An 18,540-nucleotide genomic window follows, 5' to 3' on the forward strand; every position below is an offset into this window, starting at 1 on the left:
ACTTCAAAATGTCAGGCAATCTAATTTCCATAATGTGGCAAAGAAAAAAAATCACTGAAGGAAAGTATAACTATTAAGAAATTTAGGCCAAAAATAGGAATAATTATATCTGCCTGTCATTAGATGTGAAGTTGCCATGATAACAGCCGTAATCCAAAAATTGAGGAGCAAAGATGGCACAGTCGGTTAGTGCGCGACCTTGGGGCAAGAGGTCCTGAGTTTGATTCCCAGATCTCACATCCTTGTTTCGACTTCTTTCCTTTCAGTGTAGCTTCATGAAAGTAGTTTTGAATACCCTTGAAACGCAGTACTGATGGAGGGGGGGTGGGGGGAGTAAAATGAACGCACCGTCAACCTCAAGTTCGTCAGTTGAATTACTGTTACGAGTTATCAATGTTAAATATGGTTGCTTTACTTTTGCTTTTACCCAAAAAATTAGCCTTATATAATATTGGTACCCATACTCAGTCCGGTAAATCTCTATAGACAGAACTTTCAGAGAAATTAACTAGGTTTCCTTTTGTAATTTTTGCCCTGTAGTGAGGGTATTCACAAATATTCTAGGGAGCCACCTTAATAATTACCATTTATAAGCAAACACAAGTTAGAATATTGCAACTCAGCTGCACACACTTTAATTGTTGGTGACATATATCTTGTATATCTGCATTCTGTTTTAGAAAGCGGATGCTGCGATATTGAACAAATCTTGGGCATCAGATGTCGTAACTTCTAATGAGTAAGTTGTTCCTTGTATCATGATCCCGCATATTAATTAATTAAGACACTTTGATTAATTGCATAAACCAAATTTGTTCAAATAGTCTTTATGAACACTGCATATTCCCAAGAGTATTTAAAAGCACTGTAGTTTAATGTGGGAGGAAACAAAGTGTATTGTGGAGAATTCAAAAATAGGGAATTAGGAAATTGATTGTGTGGGAGAGAGAATAGAGCTATTTGATTGTTGAGGTGACTGTATATAGTCATGAGAAGGACTGTAGTTTACAATGGACATTGTTACAACATGTAAGTAGAACTCATCTGCAGAGTCGGTGACTCTTTGTTTGTCCTTCTTAAAACATATACACACTCTTGAATGATCAAACCCTTTCCATGCATAATAATCAATATCCTTCCTGAGTCTAAATTAATTAACCACTTTTAAAGCAGAGGTAGTGTACTCAGTGTCACCAGGGAAGGAAGGGGAGAATAGACAAGTCTTCATTTCAAGTTTCGTTTTCATTTTGTGGGGGAACACTTATATGTATGGTTGAAACTCAGAAATGTAATTTTTTAATAGAGAGAGAAATATCAAAACCTTTTTTTTGAAAGAGAGAGAGAGAGTCTGAGAGAGAAGGGGGAGAATTGGGTTATAGCCAAACTAAAGTAAGATAATGTACAATATATCAACTGAGATAAAAAAGCATAATTTCTTAGTACAAGCTGTTCCTTGAATAAACTGAACACGAAAATATTTGGTGTGCCTTTAAGTGATTATCATAGTTTTTATAGTTCTTGTTACTCTAACCCTTAGTGTAACAATACATAATCTTGGAATCCTGTTTAGTACTAAATACCTCGCAATTCCACTATTTGCCATTAAAAGCTATGCTACAAGACTAGTATTTACATTTTCAACTGTACAGTACTTTTGTTTCCCAAGCTTAAGTTTGTTTAATACAGTTACAGTTTGTCAACCTTTTCATAAAATGACATCAGCAAGTCAAATATCTGGTGGAATTTCAATATCATGATGTTGTAATCAATCATGTGTGACATAACCATAATGTCATGTAAGGGCACTGGCAAGCTGGTACCTCTGTGAAAAGGATGAGGAATATAATTCTCTTGACTCACTTGGCAAATCAATGAAAAGTGTTAACAGACTTCAGTCTTGTGCAGTTAGATTAATGCCTAATTTCACTGAAATTCTACTGCATTGTTTGGATGTTAAGGAAGCTAGAAAGGAATTTACTTATCCAAACCCACAAGCTCATTCTTGAAATCCAAGTAATGGGTAAAAGGTAATTAAGAAGTTTCATAGTCTAGCTGCTTTGGTAAAAAATTATAGTGTTACTGTTACTCATTGATAGTTAATGATACTTGCATGGTGAGACAGTGATTTTAATGTTTTGAAATGGGTTAATTTATAAACAAATAATTCAAATAGCAACCCTAATTAATTACGTGAACTTCTTACATTTAATTTGACCATTTATTCATGGGATTTTACTATAATGCCTAATATTCTAAAATTACGGTAATTCGTAATCCTATAAAAAGTCAGCCAAACATGAAAGATCTTTAACTGGGATACAGCATTGTCCCATTTCGGCTGAATCACATGTGGGTTTTTTTAATACTAATCCTGGACATCTTCATATACATGCATGCTCAGTTATTGGTACTGAAATGAAATTCCTATTCCTGCATTAATGACACAGCTCTCAATTAGTGTGATAGGATTTTTATAAACGATCAAGTAGAAATTAAAATGAAAATTACAGTACCGCTCAGAAATATGTTAACTGCGCATACGCAGTGCATACGCACAAACGTGTATGTTCATACGTGCATACGCGTATATGTATACGCGCATACGCGTATATTCATACGCGTATGAATGCATATACATGCGCGTCTGCTTTTCCTTTGTTATTCAGTACTATAAATTTCCTTTGTGTTGCATTGTTGTGTAAAACAAAGCACTTTTGGATCTGAATAAAGCCACAAGCCGATAACAGAAAATTTACATACTCCAAAAGCTATCATGTTACAAATTAAACGCGCAAGTTGCTTCGCATCGCGAATTTACTGGATAAGTAAAAGTAATTCAATGTTTATGAATCAGAATGTAAAGAAAAATGTGTCTTAAGTTTGGCATTTAAATATGTGTATCATTTGTGGCCCTTCATGCAAAAAGGGGGTTTATGGATTTCATTGAAAACTGTGAAATTTTTTCACGGTCGCGGTGCATGAACTTCAATTTTCACAGCGTGAATACGCCGTGGTCACTCTACGAAAAGAAACTTTCACTCTTGGCGTGAAACTCTGAACGCGAACTGCATGTTTATCGATGAAATAAACATCCTTGCGTGGGTTTGTATTCCGAACACGACAGCTGTTTGTGAAAGTGCGTCTTCGTCATGTAGTTCGTAGTCATGTACTATTGTATTGCTGTCAAGCTACGTGTATTGTTTAGAACAATAAGCAAGCTAATGAGGCAGACGCGTATATCTGTATACGCATATACGCGTATATATATACGCGTATGTTCGTATAACCATACGCGTACTCGCATATGGTTATACGCACATACATGTACGCGTATAGATATACGCGTATTATGCGCATATTTTGGTTAACGTATTTCTGAGCGGTACTGTATGCTCTCACTCCCAAAGGACAAAAGTTGAGAGCTAGGAGGTATTGAGGTAATGCAGGAATAAGGTTTGCTTTGTTGATCATGGTTTATAATTATTAATAACACAGGTATGGCAAGGAATTTGAGCCTTTGCGTCTGGAGGAGGAGCTGGACCTTCATCACCTTGAAACTCTCATGTTTAAGTTTATGGCTCACGTTCCCGATCAGGCTGCTCTCAAGTTGTGGTTGGCACGCCGTGGCTCCATGCACAAAGACCCATCAAGGTTTCACTCTGCAGGGCTTATGACACTTGAGGAATTTCATGAAATGCTTGCAGATCTTTTAGGAGTTGAAACATGGGATGAACAAAAGGTTGCAGTGTTTGAAAGGGAGATAGAAATCTTATTTAAAAAGGTGAGTCCAGATTATATGATACGTAAGACTGTGTTCATGTAAGGCCAAATCACATTTAAAATGACCATGCTTGGAACATTTTTGAGAAATAGAAAATTAATAGGCCATTTCCGAGTTAATGTCTGCCTTCTCTTCAAAGTGAGTCTAAGTGCGAAGTTTCTGTGATGGTAATTAGTTCTACTTTACATATGAATGAAAACTAATTTTCATAACAAAAACTTCGCACTTAGACTCGGTTTGAAGAGGATCAGACAGGCATGATCTCGGAAATGGCCTATTAACCACACCTGATGACTAAGCCTAAGAAACTGGATTGAAACAGGCTGACAATAATCAATATCGATTTACATGTACCATCTCCCAACAAGGTAGTTTTGATCATGATTTTGTCATACAACTTCAGGATGGCATGCAGACAGTGGCATTTCTTCTGTGGCTGGGAAAATGCAAAAGTGGGCTTTGAAGAGAAAAAAAAACTCTCCTGGCTTTGGGAAAAAGAAGATATCCAAACCAGCTCATATCAAGGCTACTGCCTAAGAAAATTTTAAAGGGGCCCTCAGAGCTGAACGCTGAGAACTTAGGAGCCCAACATATGAAGTGAAAGGTGTTGCTGTGAAAAATTAAGGTGCCCAGAGCTATTCTTTGGGAGCCCCAGGCTACCGGGCTCCTGTTAGGCAACAGCCTTGCATATCCATGGGTCGCAAGAAAAACATTTGGGAAAGCATATTGTAGCCACAGACTTCAAGAAAGCTGCTACAAGCAAAGCAGTGAGCAATGCATATGTTGTAGTTTAATTTTGACTGCTGGTACAATTTGTTTTTGAACTGGTGAAATTTTAATTGAACTGGTTTATTTTTATTAACTGTGTAAAAAGGGATTTTTCTTTTTCGGAGGGGGGAGGGGTGTACTTAAAAAACAGGTGCTTGGTTTCAAAAAGAATGTGATATTTATTTCTTCCATTCTACTACTCCTACCCCTGCCTGATCTTCCCCATTACCTCTATCTTACCCCGCCCAGTTAACAGTTTAATGGCAATCCCTCCCTTGTTTGAAATAGATCCTGGACTGAAAACTAATGTGAAAATGGATCTCGTACAATGGGGAATTTTACAAAGTAAAACAATTCTAGGTAACAACGATCTTTTTAGAGTGAAATGTTAGGGTTAGGGTTAGGGTTAGGGTTAGGGTTGGGATACAACACATTCTGCTCGAGTAGTGACCACATATAGAAAAATCTAATCTGGTATATCTCCTCCAAGGTTAGATCTGTACCATGCTACTAAGGCTACTTTCGATTATTCCAAAGGACTTTCCTTATGTTTACATCAGCATGCACACAGGCCATTTTGCAAAATGAGTAATTTCATTTCAAGATAAATTGAAGTTTTAATATGATAACTGTTACAGTAGTAGTAGTAGGCCTCCTTCAGTTGTCGTTGACTATGGATATTGTGCCATGGAAAAAGTCTGGTTGAAGCCTTTGCGGCAGCTAGCAGCGTCTGTGGTCAGTGAGCTCGATGCGGGAGGGGTTAGGAGTTTCTCCTTTCCAAATTGCAGCTGCTTGCGGAGAATGTACACTGCACCATCTGCTGCGGTCAGCTGCTGAGTTGTATACTGCTCTAATTTGTTACTTGAAAATCTGAGAGACAAATTTTGTAATAAACACGTTATACTGCCAAATGACCTATTAAAATAAATAATATCACTGTTTTAATTCGTTACAAAAAGTAGCCCTACTATGTGAAAGACAAAAAAGTGTTTAGCTCTGCATGAGGAAGGGCTGACAGTCAAAACATCAGAGTGATGACAATGTGCGAGCCAGCGAGCCGACAGGGCAGCTATGCAAGTCAACATGCAAGTCACACAGTTATTGGAAGCTAACCATTTTAAAATGGGTGCTTAGACTTAAAAACTGTTTATCAGTAGTGCTATTTGAAATGCCGGTGCTAAGAAAATGCAAACTTTTTTCATGGAACGCAGATTGTGCAGCCCCAAAACGTCAGCTTTGAAATTTATTTACAATGGTCAGTTAACCATATCAACTCACTTGATAAACCCTTTTCTTTATTTCATTTTCCTACTGACTCAGCACCACACCTTCTTTACGACCTATAACCCCTTTACCCTACATGTGAAAGAGTGCTTTACTCCCAATAACCATGAACCAATATTGTTAACCCAATGACCCAATACGTTACTCCAATCACTACAATGCATGCCAATCCTTTACCTAGAATGCATTGTCTGAGACTTGCAGACTGTAGACTGATCCTAACTCACAGTTATTGAAAGCTAACCTTTTAAAATGGGTGCAAACTTAAATGTTGTTTATCAGTGCTATTTGAAGGCGGTCTACAGTATGTCACCTGCAGTTGTCATAGACCCACTGGAATCCTAACTGTTAATAAGACACTGCATAACCCTAATAGCTAAATTGAAAGCTTAACCCCAATTCCTAAAATGTGGGCAGTTACCCTAATCTTACATGAAAGCTAACCATTCTAGTACAAGTGTTTAGGCTTAAATTTTGCAAACATTATTCCACTGAGTAACCTCTTCGACTAAGTAAATGAATGTCAAACAGATGTTATCAGTGAAGTGTGTTCTTTGTGTTCAACAAACATTAAACTATTTTCACTGTTTTTGCACCAGTACAATATTAAAATTGTACCAGTTCAAACTATTTTGTACCATTTCAAAAACAAATTGTTCCAAAGTCAAGATTGAACTGCATGTACAACACATACATGTACCTACAACCTCGGTCATAAATAGTTGTAACTAATGCAGTCCTCTCTTGAACGGCACCACGTAACTTGCATCCAAGCTATTGATAATGCAGCCCTCCTCTCCCTCCCTTCAATGTTCCGTTTGCCGTTCTAATGTTGCTTTTCCCGGGTAGTTCTTGCACTGGAACCCATAAACATCAACATTGAAAGGGGAGGAGGGAAAAATTTCCGTCAGTGTTACAACAGTTGTGACAGAGACTGTAGCCTATGTGTAGCCAGAGTCAATGGTACAATCTATTTTCACCAATCTGTGTTCTCGAAAGAATTGACGAACTAAAGTTAAGTGACCAATGAGAAACCATTATACATTTTCTTGCAAAAGAAGTGACGTCACGGAACACGATGTGTGTCGGGTTTTCATAGGCGTTCCCTCTTCCCGTGTTTCTTTCCGGTGGAGGGTACAGCTACACGTAGGCTAACATGCACCATACAAATTGTCGGCTTGAATGTTAACATGACAGTCTGATATGAACAACTTCGTTGCAAAGAAGTTTGGAAAACTTGCTTCTTCTGTGACTGTTTACATTGAAGTTGTTTTGTTTAAATGTACCGGTAAGTTCAGCCTTAGACTGTCAGAGTCACTTACAGTATTAGTTACCGGTATGTGTTTTTATTATACTAACTGTAACCATGAAATAACATTACAGTAACTGTAAAAAACCTCTAAATCATATAAATTGGAGAATTGACAAATGAAGCAGTGGGTGTTGGTCAGAACAATTTCCATCTAATGGGTTTTGAAGGCTTGCCGTGCGCATTCCACCCATACTCCTCAATGATCTGTGATGATAGGAGCCATTACTTAACACCTTTTTTCACACCTGCACCTGTCTTTCCTGTACCTTCTCCTTCACACAGCACTTACGGAAACTTTCTGCCTGTTGTAAATCGTCCAACTTCTCCCTTTATTATTTTAAAGCCTGCTCTTTTGGTCCTGAGTCACTGATCTATGACACTAATCTTGCTTTAATTAATAGGTCTCTACTTAGTATCATCATTATAAAATTATGATGATGTGCCTTTTTTCTATGAAAGGTTGACATTGCATCTGATGGATTAGTTGATTGGGATGAATTCTGCACTTATCTCATGCTGCAGTTTGATGAGAATGACCAAGCTGCTAAAGTAAATGGCAGTACTTTTTCACCCAAGCCAAACATTGTGAGGATAGATCATAACAAGGTAAATTTGCTGCTTAACTGAGATTTTCTTTTAGGTAGGGTTTTTTTAGCCACTGATACAAACATATATAACAGTATCTATAGGAGTGAAAAAGTCATCACTCACTGACCATGTTCAACATCTTTTGTGAGATACAGGTGTATGTCTAACCTAAGTGTGTGCCATTTCTTTATTTAGGAGACCACTACAAAAGTTCTTACTGACTTTAATCCTTTGAGATATGTAACTGTAAGCAAAGTGAGTCAACTCTTCCATTGCTTTGTTTTTCTATATCTTACATTTTAATTCAATTTTATTTTTGCTCATAAGATAAAGTTATTGGAGTTGCTTGCTAGATTTGTAAACTCTGTAAGTCAGTTAAACTGTGAGTAATCTCTCATGCAGGCATTTATCTCCACTTCTGACTTGTGAGGAGAATGCTGCACATGTTTTGAAAGAACTGCATGTATGCGCAGGACTTGTGTTTTAAGGATAGTTTCAGTTATTGATTTACACGTAACATTAAGCTTAATTATTAACAATACAGGAAGGTATCATTGGGGTATGGAGCACAGAACTGGAACTTCAGCGCAAAATTGAAATGGAGCACAGCAATTCTAATGCAGAACGAACGTCCTCCAAGCGTCACATTAAGATGTGGGTTACAGATGCTGTAGCTATGCCAAATGTTCATAAAATGGCACTTGCAACAACTAACAGAGATGTTTATTTTTACGATATGTCAACACCAATATACACTCCACAATTTCATCTGTGTGGTGAGTTTAATTGTGTACATGCCTACAATCATGTTATATGTATTTCTGAAGAGTGGCATTGCAGATCCAGTTGCTCTGCACATTTTACATGTATTAATAAAGTAAAGTAAAGTAAAGCAACCATATTTAACGTCGATAACTCGTAACAGTAATTCAACTGACAAACCTGAGGTCGACGGTGCGCTCATTTTACTCCCCCCTCTCCATCAGTGCTCCGTTTTACGGGTATTTAAAGCTACTTAGCTACACGGAAAGGAAAGGAGTCGAAACAAGGATGCGAGATCCGGGAATCGAACTCAGGACCTCTTGCACCAAGGCCGCGCACTAACCGACTGTGCCATCCTTGCTCCTTTGCGTTTGCCAAGTTGAACCCTTCATTATTGATCAGGGCCCAGTTACATTGTTCAAAAGGTGGATAACGCTATCCACTGGATAAATCCATTGGATAGTGCAATTGGTTGCACTTAATATCCACTGGATAGTGATTTATCCGGCAGATAGCACTATCATTGTTTGAACAGCTGGGGTCAGTTCAGTCTATTTCCTGTAGATTTAATGTTGTATGTCAAGATTTCTGTAATACCAGTATTTTTGTGATGCTGTAACTGATTTCTTGTCATACATGTTTTGAAATAGTCATTATTTAATGGTATTTTTTTTATTGCAGCACTTGCCAATGTGGTACTCTGTCTTGACTATAATTACAACAAAAGAGTGAGTTTTTAAGCTTTTCGGATTTCTTTGGTGATTCATCATTGAAGTTGCACTTTGTAGCCTTGTTATTTTTTTTAGATGAGGAGCTCTGGATGTAGTTTAATAGTGTGAATTATAGGCCTGAAGTGAGGGTTTATGCGATTTATTTCCCTTGTGCGTTTGGGAACAAGGCGAAGGGAATTAGGTGAATTAGGCGAAGGGAATTAGGTGAATTAGGCGAAGGGAATTAGTCACATAAGCCCGATATATGCCTTCCGCTCGAGGCTATCTTTTACTTTGGCGAGGATTTCTTAACGGACCCAGAAAAACATCAATGAAATACATGTAATGTACTTGTAAATTATTGAACATTTTTTCAACTTGTTTTTGCTAAACAAGTAAAGGTAAAAAGGTAAAAGGTAAAATCTATATTTAGACACGGTATTTCCCTCAGGACTTTACAGTAATGAATTAAATAAATCTAACTACCTAGCTAAATTAAATTACTAAATACTACAATTAAAGAAATAGTAAGAAACCTGCTTTACAAGGAAGCCGTGTTTAAAGCAAAATAAAAACTTAGATAAGACTACTGTTAAAATGATAGTTCTTCAACTTAGATAGGCGGACGATTCAAGATATCTGGATTTATCCTAACAAGTACTTTCCCACAGCGTCCACGCCGCGCCCGCTGGACAGCACTTGCTGACCGATGTGGAACTCGATCTTGAATATTGGCCGGTGGGCCAGAAATACACTGCAAGCAGAAAAACAAGATCACGTGAAGTTAGACACCTCTTCCGGTCAGATTCCAACTGACAGTGCCCAAGCAACCAAAAAAGGTTCAGTCTAATTCGTGCTTTGCTCATATAGAACTGCCGTGGCACCACCCATCAAGCCCCAGTCCATAGCTCGTAATAGTTCCAGTCCACAAAAGTTCCACACTAAACGCACCAAAATTACTGGCTCATCAATCAACATCTGTGGCCAGAACGATTGGAGTGTTATTGATTTAGCCATTTACGCTAAACATCAAAACCAAGACTTTATACTCATTCAAGAAACGCATAAACCTGGTGACAATGACTTTTACATCGACCACCCACAATTCAAACGATGCTGATTTATCACATCTGGTTTCAAAAAATCAAAACGTGCAGGTGTAGCCATACTATTATCTCCGCGTGCTGTTGTGTTGGAAGTCAATCGAGTATCCGATGCCAGAATCTTATCGATAAAGGTTAATATCCTTGGTCAACAGCTACTGTTAACATCTTGCTATGCTCCAGACGAATCTTACAGTGAACCCACTAAACAGATTTTCTGGAGGAATTTTAACAAACTTTTATCATTACCTGTCAAAAATGTGAGGCGTATTTTCGGTGGAGACTTTAATGCCACGATAGTACCGAATTCAAAAGAATCTCCAGCTCTACCTGGATTCAGTGAATTTCATCCACCCTCATGTTACGAGCGCGCAAAATCCACCTCATTCAATGGACACGCTCTACTTGCCGCCGCCAGTACAAAATGTTTCTGGAACAATCATACTTTAAAAACAGGAGAGCGTGTCATTCCTGGACTATCCGAAGCAACAACGCCACAAAATACAGGAGACGGTTGGATTGGTTTTTAGTCGATAAAAGCATACATGCCCACACAGTCAGTTGCCGCAGCCACCCAAACCCAGTTAACTCCGATCACCGCTGTATTATAATTTCCGTCAATTTACCACGCAAATGGTTCCGCAAAGCAACCAAAAAACCACACAAACCGCGTATTCCAAAGCCAAATTACAGCCTACTCACTAGTGATCCTGATATCCGCCTAAAATATCAACAATCTTTACAACAACAAGCCGAACAAATCAGTTGCTTCTCAGACAATAGCCTAAATAGGATGCATGAAATAATCTCAAACTCACTTCAAACAGCTGCTACCGATACTATACCAACTTCAAAAGCCAAAATCGAGTCGAAGCCGTGGGTTACTGATGAGCATATTTCAGCCAGATTGCAAGCCTATATAATTGTAAAGATCCAGAGAAGAAAAAATCAAGCATCAAAGAGTTACGAGCACTACAGTTTAATCTTATGAATCGGTACTATCAGAAAAGGGGAAAAGAGATTTCAGATGGCTTTGAAGCCAGAGAGACTGAGCGTTATTTCCGCCAAGCTAAAGATCTACAAGGCACGCTAAAACACACGGTCCAAAAGCCTCTTTGCACCGAACTCGAGTTTGTACAACATTTTTCTTCACATTTCAAAAATCGCCGATTACCGCTGCCTCCCGAGCTAAATTCCGCCGAACCGTTCCTACCTACAACGTTAGCCGCAGCACCAGAAATCGATGACAGCCCACCTAGTCTAGAAGAAATCCGGACTATAGTTGAAAAATTTAAGCTTCGTAAAGCTGCAAGAAGTGATGATATAGTTAACGAGCTACTGCGCTATTCAAACGATTGTCCAGAGTTTATTCAAATCTTGCACGAGCTAGTAACAGTCATTTGGGAGTCTGAGGATATTCCGGATCAGTGGAGGAGAGCAACAATCAGAACATTGCATAAAAAAAGGCAATCTGGCAATTCCAATTTCCGCCCACTCGGTCTGCCGCAAACGCATAAACGCAAGATACCACCATATTTTGGATGACTGCCAGTACGGCTTTAAACAGCACGTTGGAACTGTTGACGCAATTTACTGCTTCAAACCAGAGTTAGTAGTAGTGTTCAAACAATTGATAAAAACAAATCTGAGGGGATACACTGCTTATTTCTTGATCTTCGCGGCGCATTCGATCTTCTCTGCCGATCGCAACTACATGAAATTATTAAAATAATGCTTGGTGCTACTAAAATTGCAGATATTCTACGTGCTTTTCATCAAAACACAACAGCAGCAATCAAATCTGGTACAATCTCATGCAAACTTGGTTCTGGAGTTCGACAGGGTTCTGACGAAGGTACAACTGCGGTTTTGTTTGTTTTTGCAATATGTAGTTTCGGTGGTTGAGGCGGAAATCCAGACATCAGTTCCAGACGCAGGTGTAAACTTCAAATTTGAAATTCTCAGCGAATGCAATCCGCGTAAACTGCGTTCAACGGGTCCTGCTAGTGGTTCTAGGCGTATGTTCAAAATTTGATATGCCGATGATATTTTGTTCTTTGTTACAGATGAAACAAGACTCAATAAGGTATTGGCAGTGGTAGAGTCAGTTTTCACGAGATTCGGTCCAGTTGTTGCTGAAAATAAAACAAAATCAATGAGTTTCAATCTGAAACCAGATGAACAACCTGCAACCCTTCACTTTTCAACTCGCGCGCTATAAAAAGTCAAAAAGTTCAGATATATGGGATATCATGTATCTTCAGATTCCCCAACACTATTTCTAGACATGCAAATCCAAGCAGCGTTCACAGCATTTAACTCAAACCAACGTGCACTTACCAACCGCAATATCAGCCTCCCAGCCCGCGTTTCACTACTTGACAGTTTAGTACACTCAAGGCTTCTGTATTCAGCCCAAGCATGGAATTTAACCCAATTTTAAAAAGAGCGACTTGACGTGATCTACCGCAGTTTCTTACGAAAAATGGTTTACAAAGGATATGCCAAGAAAGACCCTTAAAATGGTGATTATAGTTTCATAATCTCTAATCAAAAGCTATACAAGATAACCCGTACAGTTCCACTTCAAGACTTCATTGATAAACAATTCCTAAAGTTCCAAGCCCATGTTACCCGTCTTCAAAACAACAAGCTCCAAAAACAGCTCCAATTTATGATTCCCGAGGCTAAAAACACGCAGAATCTTTGGAATAAATGTGGCAAATTACTAGGAGGTTACGATGGTATTCAGACTAGAAGACTCATGCAGTCAAGAGCAAAATTCAGACAAGCTGTTGATTCTCGGTATGGAACCCGCAGAACAAAGCAAGCCAAGTGAGACACTTCTCCCGGCTAACTATCATTGTCATTGTCATTCAATAAGAGAGAGCGACTGTCGAATATCCAAGGGCAAACTATTCCACAGTACAGCTCCGCTATAGGACAGACTTCTTTTACAATAATTAGTGCGGGGCTGAGGGATGGCAAGCGTACAGTCACTATCTCTTAGGTTACGTACAAGTTAAAGCATCAGAACGGAAGACAAAGTACGAACTAATGTAGACTTAACTGATTAGAGTGTAATGTGAAGTGCTAGTTTTGCCTTGTAATTTTGAAAGAAGAATAGTGTGGTCCACAGTATCGAAGGCCTAATCTTAAGGTTTAAAAAAAACGACGTCATTAATAAAGCCATGATCAATGTTTAAAGACCAGTTATCAGTCGCTTCAATCAAAGCAGTAACAGTTACTGTAGAATGAAGCGAGCGAAAACCAGATTGATGTCTACTGAGAAGATTATTTTCATTTAGATAATGATACAACTGATCATAAACAATGCGTTTGAAAGCCGTGGCCACAACCGGGATAATCGTTATTGGTCGATAATTAGAAGGATCACTCCTACTTCATACTTTCTTAAAAAGAGGCGTGATTCTTGCATTCTTCCATTCATCGGGAAAAATACAAGTGTCTATCGATTGATTGAATATCCGAGCGAGTGACCCGCAGATTAAATCTGAAGATTCTTTTAGAACTCTGGCTGGCCGACACAGAATCGAGACCAGTCGCCTTTCTCTGGCATAATTTATTTATGTGGGACAAAACGTGCAATTGAGTCACACATTTTTGAATAAGCACAACATGGGGGCCGGACGGTCAATTTGTAGCTTTGATGATGATCATGTTTTACTCTCAAAACCGAGTCTTGCTCTCATAACCCTTCATCTTAATGGCGACAAGCTATTGTGTATTCTATTCTTGGGTTTCACTCACTTGATCAACAGCCATGTTTTTCAACGAAAACAAAAGAAGACGTTAACATAATAATAGCTTTTAATTCCCGGAGGATTAGATCGGGACACCAACATGGCCGCCATTTCATTGTTTGGGGACACCAACATGGCGGCCGTGACGTCATGTGAAATCCAAGAATATCCCTGGACAATTCGGGTCCGATTTTTGCGAAAAATTTATTAAAACCCTCTGCGATTTCGGCCGAATTTAAGTTATTCTCGTTCCATTGAGCTAGCTTTATCAGAAAGTATCAAAAGTGTTATAATAGTAGGACTTTTTTACATTCTTGATCGTATTGTTCACTTCATTACGCAACTTCTTAAATTTACTCCAATCACTTGGATCGTCCGCAAAGCCTTAATTTTAAAACGATTTCTCCGCTATATCAATTAAGGTCAGGGGTAATCCAAGGACTTTCAGAGGCACAAACCTGTTTAGTGCGGAGTGGGTCACACACTTCAAAGAACAGAGCTTTCCATTTCTTCCACATTTCATTGGGGTTATCCATTCCCATGAGATCAGCCCACGGTTGGGCCATAATGTCCGAACGAAACAGATTACGATCAAAATTTTTAAGAAACGGTCCAGATAAGAACGATAGCAACAACGGCAACGAACATGTTGGAATTCAATTGGTATGCAAAAAGGTGATAACTTTTCTATTGTCTGTATTTACTTCTGATTGGCTTAAACAGCAAAAGTTAACAAAACTTCATAAAAGCAGTATTATATTCATCCCTACTTTCCAACCATCTCCCATCTTTCATCTGGTCTCAGTTGAAATGAATTCCACAGAAATCGTATGTGGGGAACATGTAAAATTGTAAACGTTTCTTGGCTTTTGTTTTCAACTCTTGTAATTGGTCAAAATCTTTTAACACAAAAAAACACCCTTTCAAAGTGGGCTGTAAATGAATTTTATTGCGTTAACGGCTTTCCTGTAGGTTTATGCATGGTCTGTGTAAAAATGATAACATTCCTATGTGGGGAAAGCCCCGTTGCCGCATAACAAAGGAAATTGCTATCCACCTTAAACGGATCATTACTTAAATTGCCTATACGAAACAGTAGTAGTTCCCTTGACGGCGATTGGAACGAAATTTTACGAAAAACGTAAATCACACTATGGTTATTGATTCCGACATGAGATACTCCAGAGCAAGATACATTATCCGGATGACTAGTAAAAATGACATCAATTAAAGTGCTACTCACAGGTGTTACTCTCGTCGGTTCGGTAATAAGTTGTTTTATATTGAAAATATCAGCGATGCTTAATAACGCCTGGGTATTCACATTATTCAGAGATGACGGGAGCGTATTACAATTAAGGTCGCCCATAAGGTAATACTCTTTTCCTTCAGCATCCAGCTTACCAACGAGAGATTCGAAATCAGAGAATAATTCAAAAAATGAATTGGGAGGTCTGTACCATGAAGCAGCAATAAAAGATTTGCTTCTTGGTTTATTAATTTCGATAGAAAGGCTTTCGAGTTGATCGAATACGAGGTCCGTGCGAACAGTAAAATTAATATTAGAACTGATATAAAAGCAAACCCCACCCCCATTTCTGCCGTTTAGCAGTCGGTCACGGCAGACAATATCGTAACCATCAATACTAACCTCGTTATCGGCAATAATTTCATGTAATCGAGTTTCATTGACTGCCAACAAATCGAGGCATTTACTGTGCAAAATTATGCGAAGCTCATATGTCTCGGAAGACTAGTGATGTTTAAGCAGGCCATTTTAAAGCCACGTTTGTTAGGAATGAATGTTTGGGAATGAAAAGAAAATATATTACGAGGGGCAGAATGGACATGAGAAGGGGCGTTTGGAGAAGACCCTTAACGTCCAAGCGGGTTGCTTGTCATGAGTTTTTTACATGAGAAACAAGATTTTTAACTAATAGCTTTGTACCTTGCACATTCAAATGCAGTCCACTAGAGTTGAGATGCTCTCTCTTGATGTTAGAGTGAGAAATTGTTCTCCATGCCTATTGCGTGGCAAAGCAGTTTACAATTCTGTTCAGTCATTGATTTTGCAGTCGAGATTCTCGTCTGATCTCAAAATCACGGACGAAATTGTAATCTTACAATCTGTTGAGTGATTTTTTATCTTCCGTCCGAGATTAACAATCCCTTCAGCAATTTCTCGAGGTTCAGAGGACATGACATCTCTACCTCTGTAGGTTTTCTGCGGAGTGAAGGCATCACATAATCAGACATGTCTTCTACTGTCGCTCCAGGGAAAGCCTTGACATAGGTCGAGCTGTGGTTAGAAAGTAGATTGGACACTTTTCGACCATTGACGAATTTTAGCATAGAATCCCCTGCAATGATTAGTGATGTGTAACTCAAAGGTTCTCGTGCGCTGGTGTGGGAGTATTTTGGTGACGTGCTTCTGCGTTGATAACTTTAGGTTTCTTTTTCTTTTTCTTCGTGCTGCTAACCTCAGTCCATTTTCTCCAGTAGCACAATCACTTATTTTATTGCCGTCACTGGTATCGGTGGAATGGTTGCTGTTGTCGTCAGAAGAGAGTATTTTGATTACTTCAAGGAAGCTAGCCTTTTCTTTCTCGAGATGGTCAATAGTAGATTCATAAGTTGTGCATCTGAGACGTAGTTCGTCTAGTTCTTGTTGTAGTGGCCGTAATGTGTCTGTATTGGTTAGACTGGATTTAATGATGCTAATTTCGGACCAGGTCTTTGCAATTTCGTTAGAGAATTTCTCACCCAAGTTTTTGATTAGCACCTCGCTAGAGTTGAGGGCAAGTTGAGGGTGTTCGGAAGATTCGCTTTCACTATCGCTTTCGTTCACGCCCCTAGCAGCTTCAAAATCGTCTCCCACAATTGCAAGCAGGTGATCGTTTCGGGCGTTGGCAGACACTGATGGTGACATTAGTCCTACTTGCTGATGTACTCCGCCCGTTGTACGTTCGTCGGTGAGGTGAATGCTATTTGTTTTGTCTGGTGACTCGGCAGAATTTTGATTTTTCACTGCTTGTATAGTCTCAAGAAGTAAATCTCGTGTATAATCCACCGCTTTTCCTTGTATGAGAAGGGTTTTGGTTTTCATGCAAAGTTGAAGTGTTCCACACAGTACACGTTCCATTGCCAGACTTCGTTACGTCGTTTGTTGATAAACCAAATGTTTGATATAGAAATGACTCAAAAAGTTCAACCGATCTGTTCCATTCAAACTAGTTTTTAGCACTATTAAATAGCAGCGAATTAGTTAGTTCCTCTGTCGCATTTTCGGTTTCCTCCTCTACTAAAACACGTGTGTCTGCCATTGCAACCCTGTTTGCTATATGAAACTGTTGTTGCTAACAAGGCACATGATGTTTTGTTTTGTTTTGTTTGATGTTGACCAAAAATTACCGAGTTAATTCAATATTCATTTCTGTTACACAAGGGATTTGGCATCATTCAAGTTGTTTGCTGCATGGTTTCAGCTCAATTTTTAATTTCCAGTTTAAAGTTGTTTGTAGTCTGCAGCTGCAAGCTGAGTGATGTCAAGCGATTCCTAGTTGGAAGTGTTTCTGATTCAGAGCAGTTTTGGAAATTGATACAGCCAAAAAAGAACTGGAAACTGGATTACTTAATTTCACAAACTGTACTCTGTTCTTTTCAACATATTTTGCCTCCACAACTCAACCGGACACTCAAGCTAGGTGATACATGGCGGCGTTGGCCAGCCAAGCCGCCGTGCAGCTTATTAAGCATTGGAATAGGTACAAAAATATTAATACATCAATTCTAAAATAAAGACAAAAGCAATGCACCAGAGGCGGACAGGAAAACCCCTTAAAAAACCAGCCGGTGGAAATAAGCGGGGAACGTGTACCCCCGACCAAGGCAGTGGTGCGACCCTCGGGGTTCTAGGGAATTCTAATTGAAAGACACTACTCACAATGTAAATGAACGCCTAACGAAGGCATTAAACACTAATTCAGCTCGATAGGATTAAAACAAAAAAAACAAAAAATACCAAACATAACTAGTGCACGTGGCAAAAGCTAACCGTAGAATGCCTCACTCGCTAAACGGTCGCCAAATACAAACCACAATCACGTGGCACTCCAAGCGCCTGCCGCTCACAACCAAGGCCTCTGCTACGTGACGGCAAAATATCAATTTATGCTAATCAGGATTATCACAAATTACATAACTAGCTAACTGATTTGTAAGGATTCATGTGTTAGCATGCAAGGGGGTTATGTATTAATATGCATATGTTTCATGTTCTTATTTCTAGTACGTTCGTGTTAATTGGTGGGCACCCCATTTGATGTAGCTTTAATTAACTTCAGTTTTTTTGGACGTCTGTAATATTTTATTCCATAGTAGAAATGTAAACACTTCCTGCCTAGATTAGCCTTCGCTATTTGCTGGCAATTGTATTTTTTTCTTATTGTATAAGTGTACTTTTAAATAA

At 38.9% G+C, this 18,540-nt stretch overlaps 1 protein-coding gene across 6 annotated transcripts in view; it reads left to right on the forward strand.

Moving 5' to 3' along the window:
• Positions 1-18,540, forward strand: part of LOC137969832 (cilia- and flagella-associated protein 337-like) — a 36,184-nt gene that overhangs the window by 1,146 nt on the left and 16,498 nt on the right. For 5 of the 6 annotated variants that reach the window (XM_068816205.1, XM_068816206.1, XM_068816207.1 and 2 more), the window contains 6 exons: positions 681-739; positions 3,496-3,781; positions 7,605-7,751; positions 7,929-7,988; positions 8,278-8,509; positions 9,177-9,223. In XM_068816205.1, coding sequence (XP_068672306.1) covers positions 681-739; positions 3,496-3,781; positions 7,605-7,751; positions 7,929-7,988; positions 8,278-8,509; positions 9,177-9,223 — 831 coding nt within the window. Of the gene's footprint in view, positions 1-680; positions 740-1,812; positions 2,028-3,495; positions 3,782-7,604; positions 7,752-7,928; positions 7,989-8,277; positions 8,510-9,176; positions 9,224-18,540 lie in introns of those variants that run through there. The other variant, XM_068816210.1, reaches the window with a different exon arrangement.

Source organism: Montipora foliosa, chromosome 9, assembly GCF_036669935.1.
Source record: "Montipora foliosa isolate CH-2021 chromosome 9, ASM3666993v2, whole genome shotgun sequence".
In the NCBI taxonomy this organism is placed as follows: Eukaryota; Metazoa; Cnidaria; class Anthozoa; order Scleractinia; family Acroporidae; genus Montipora; species Montipora foliosa.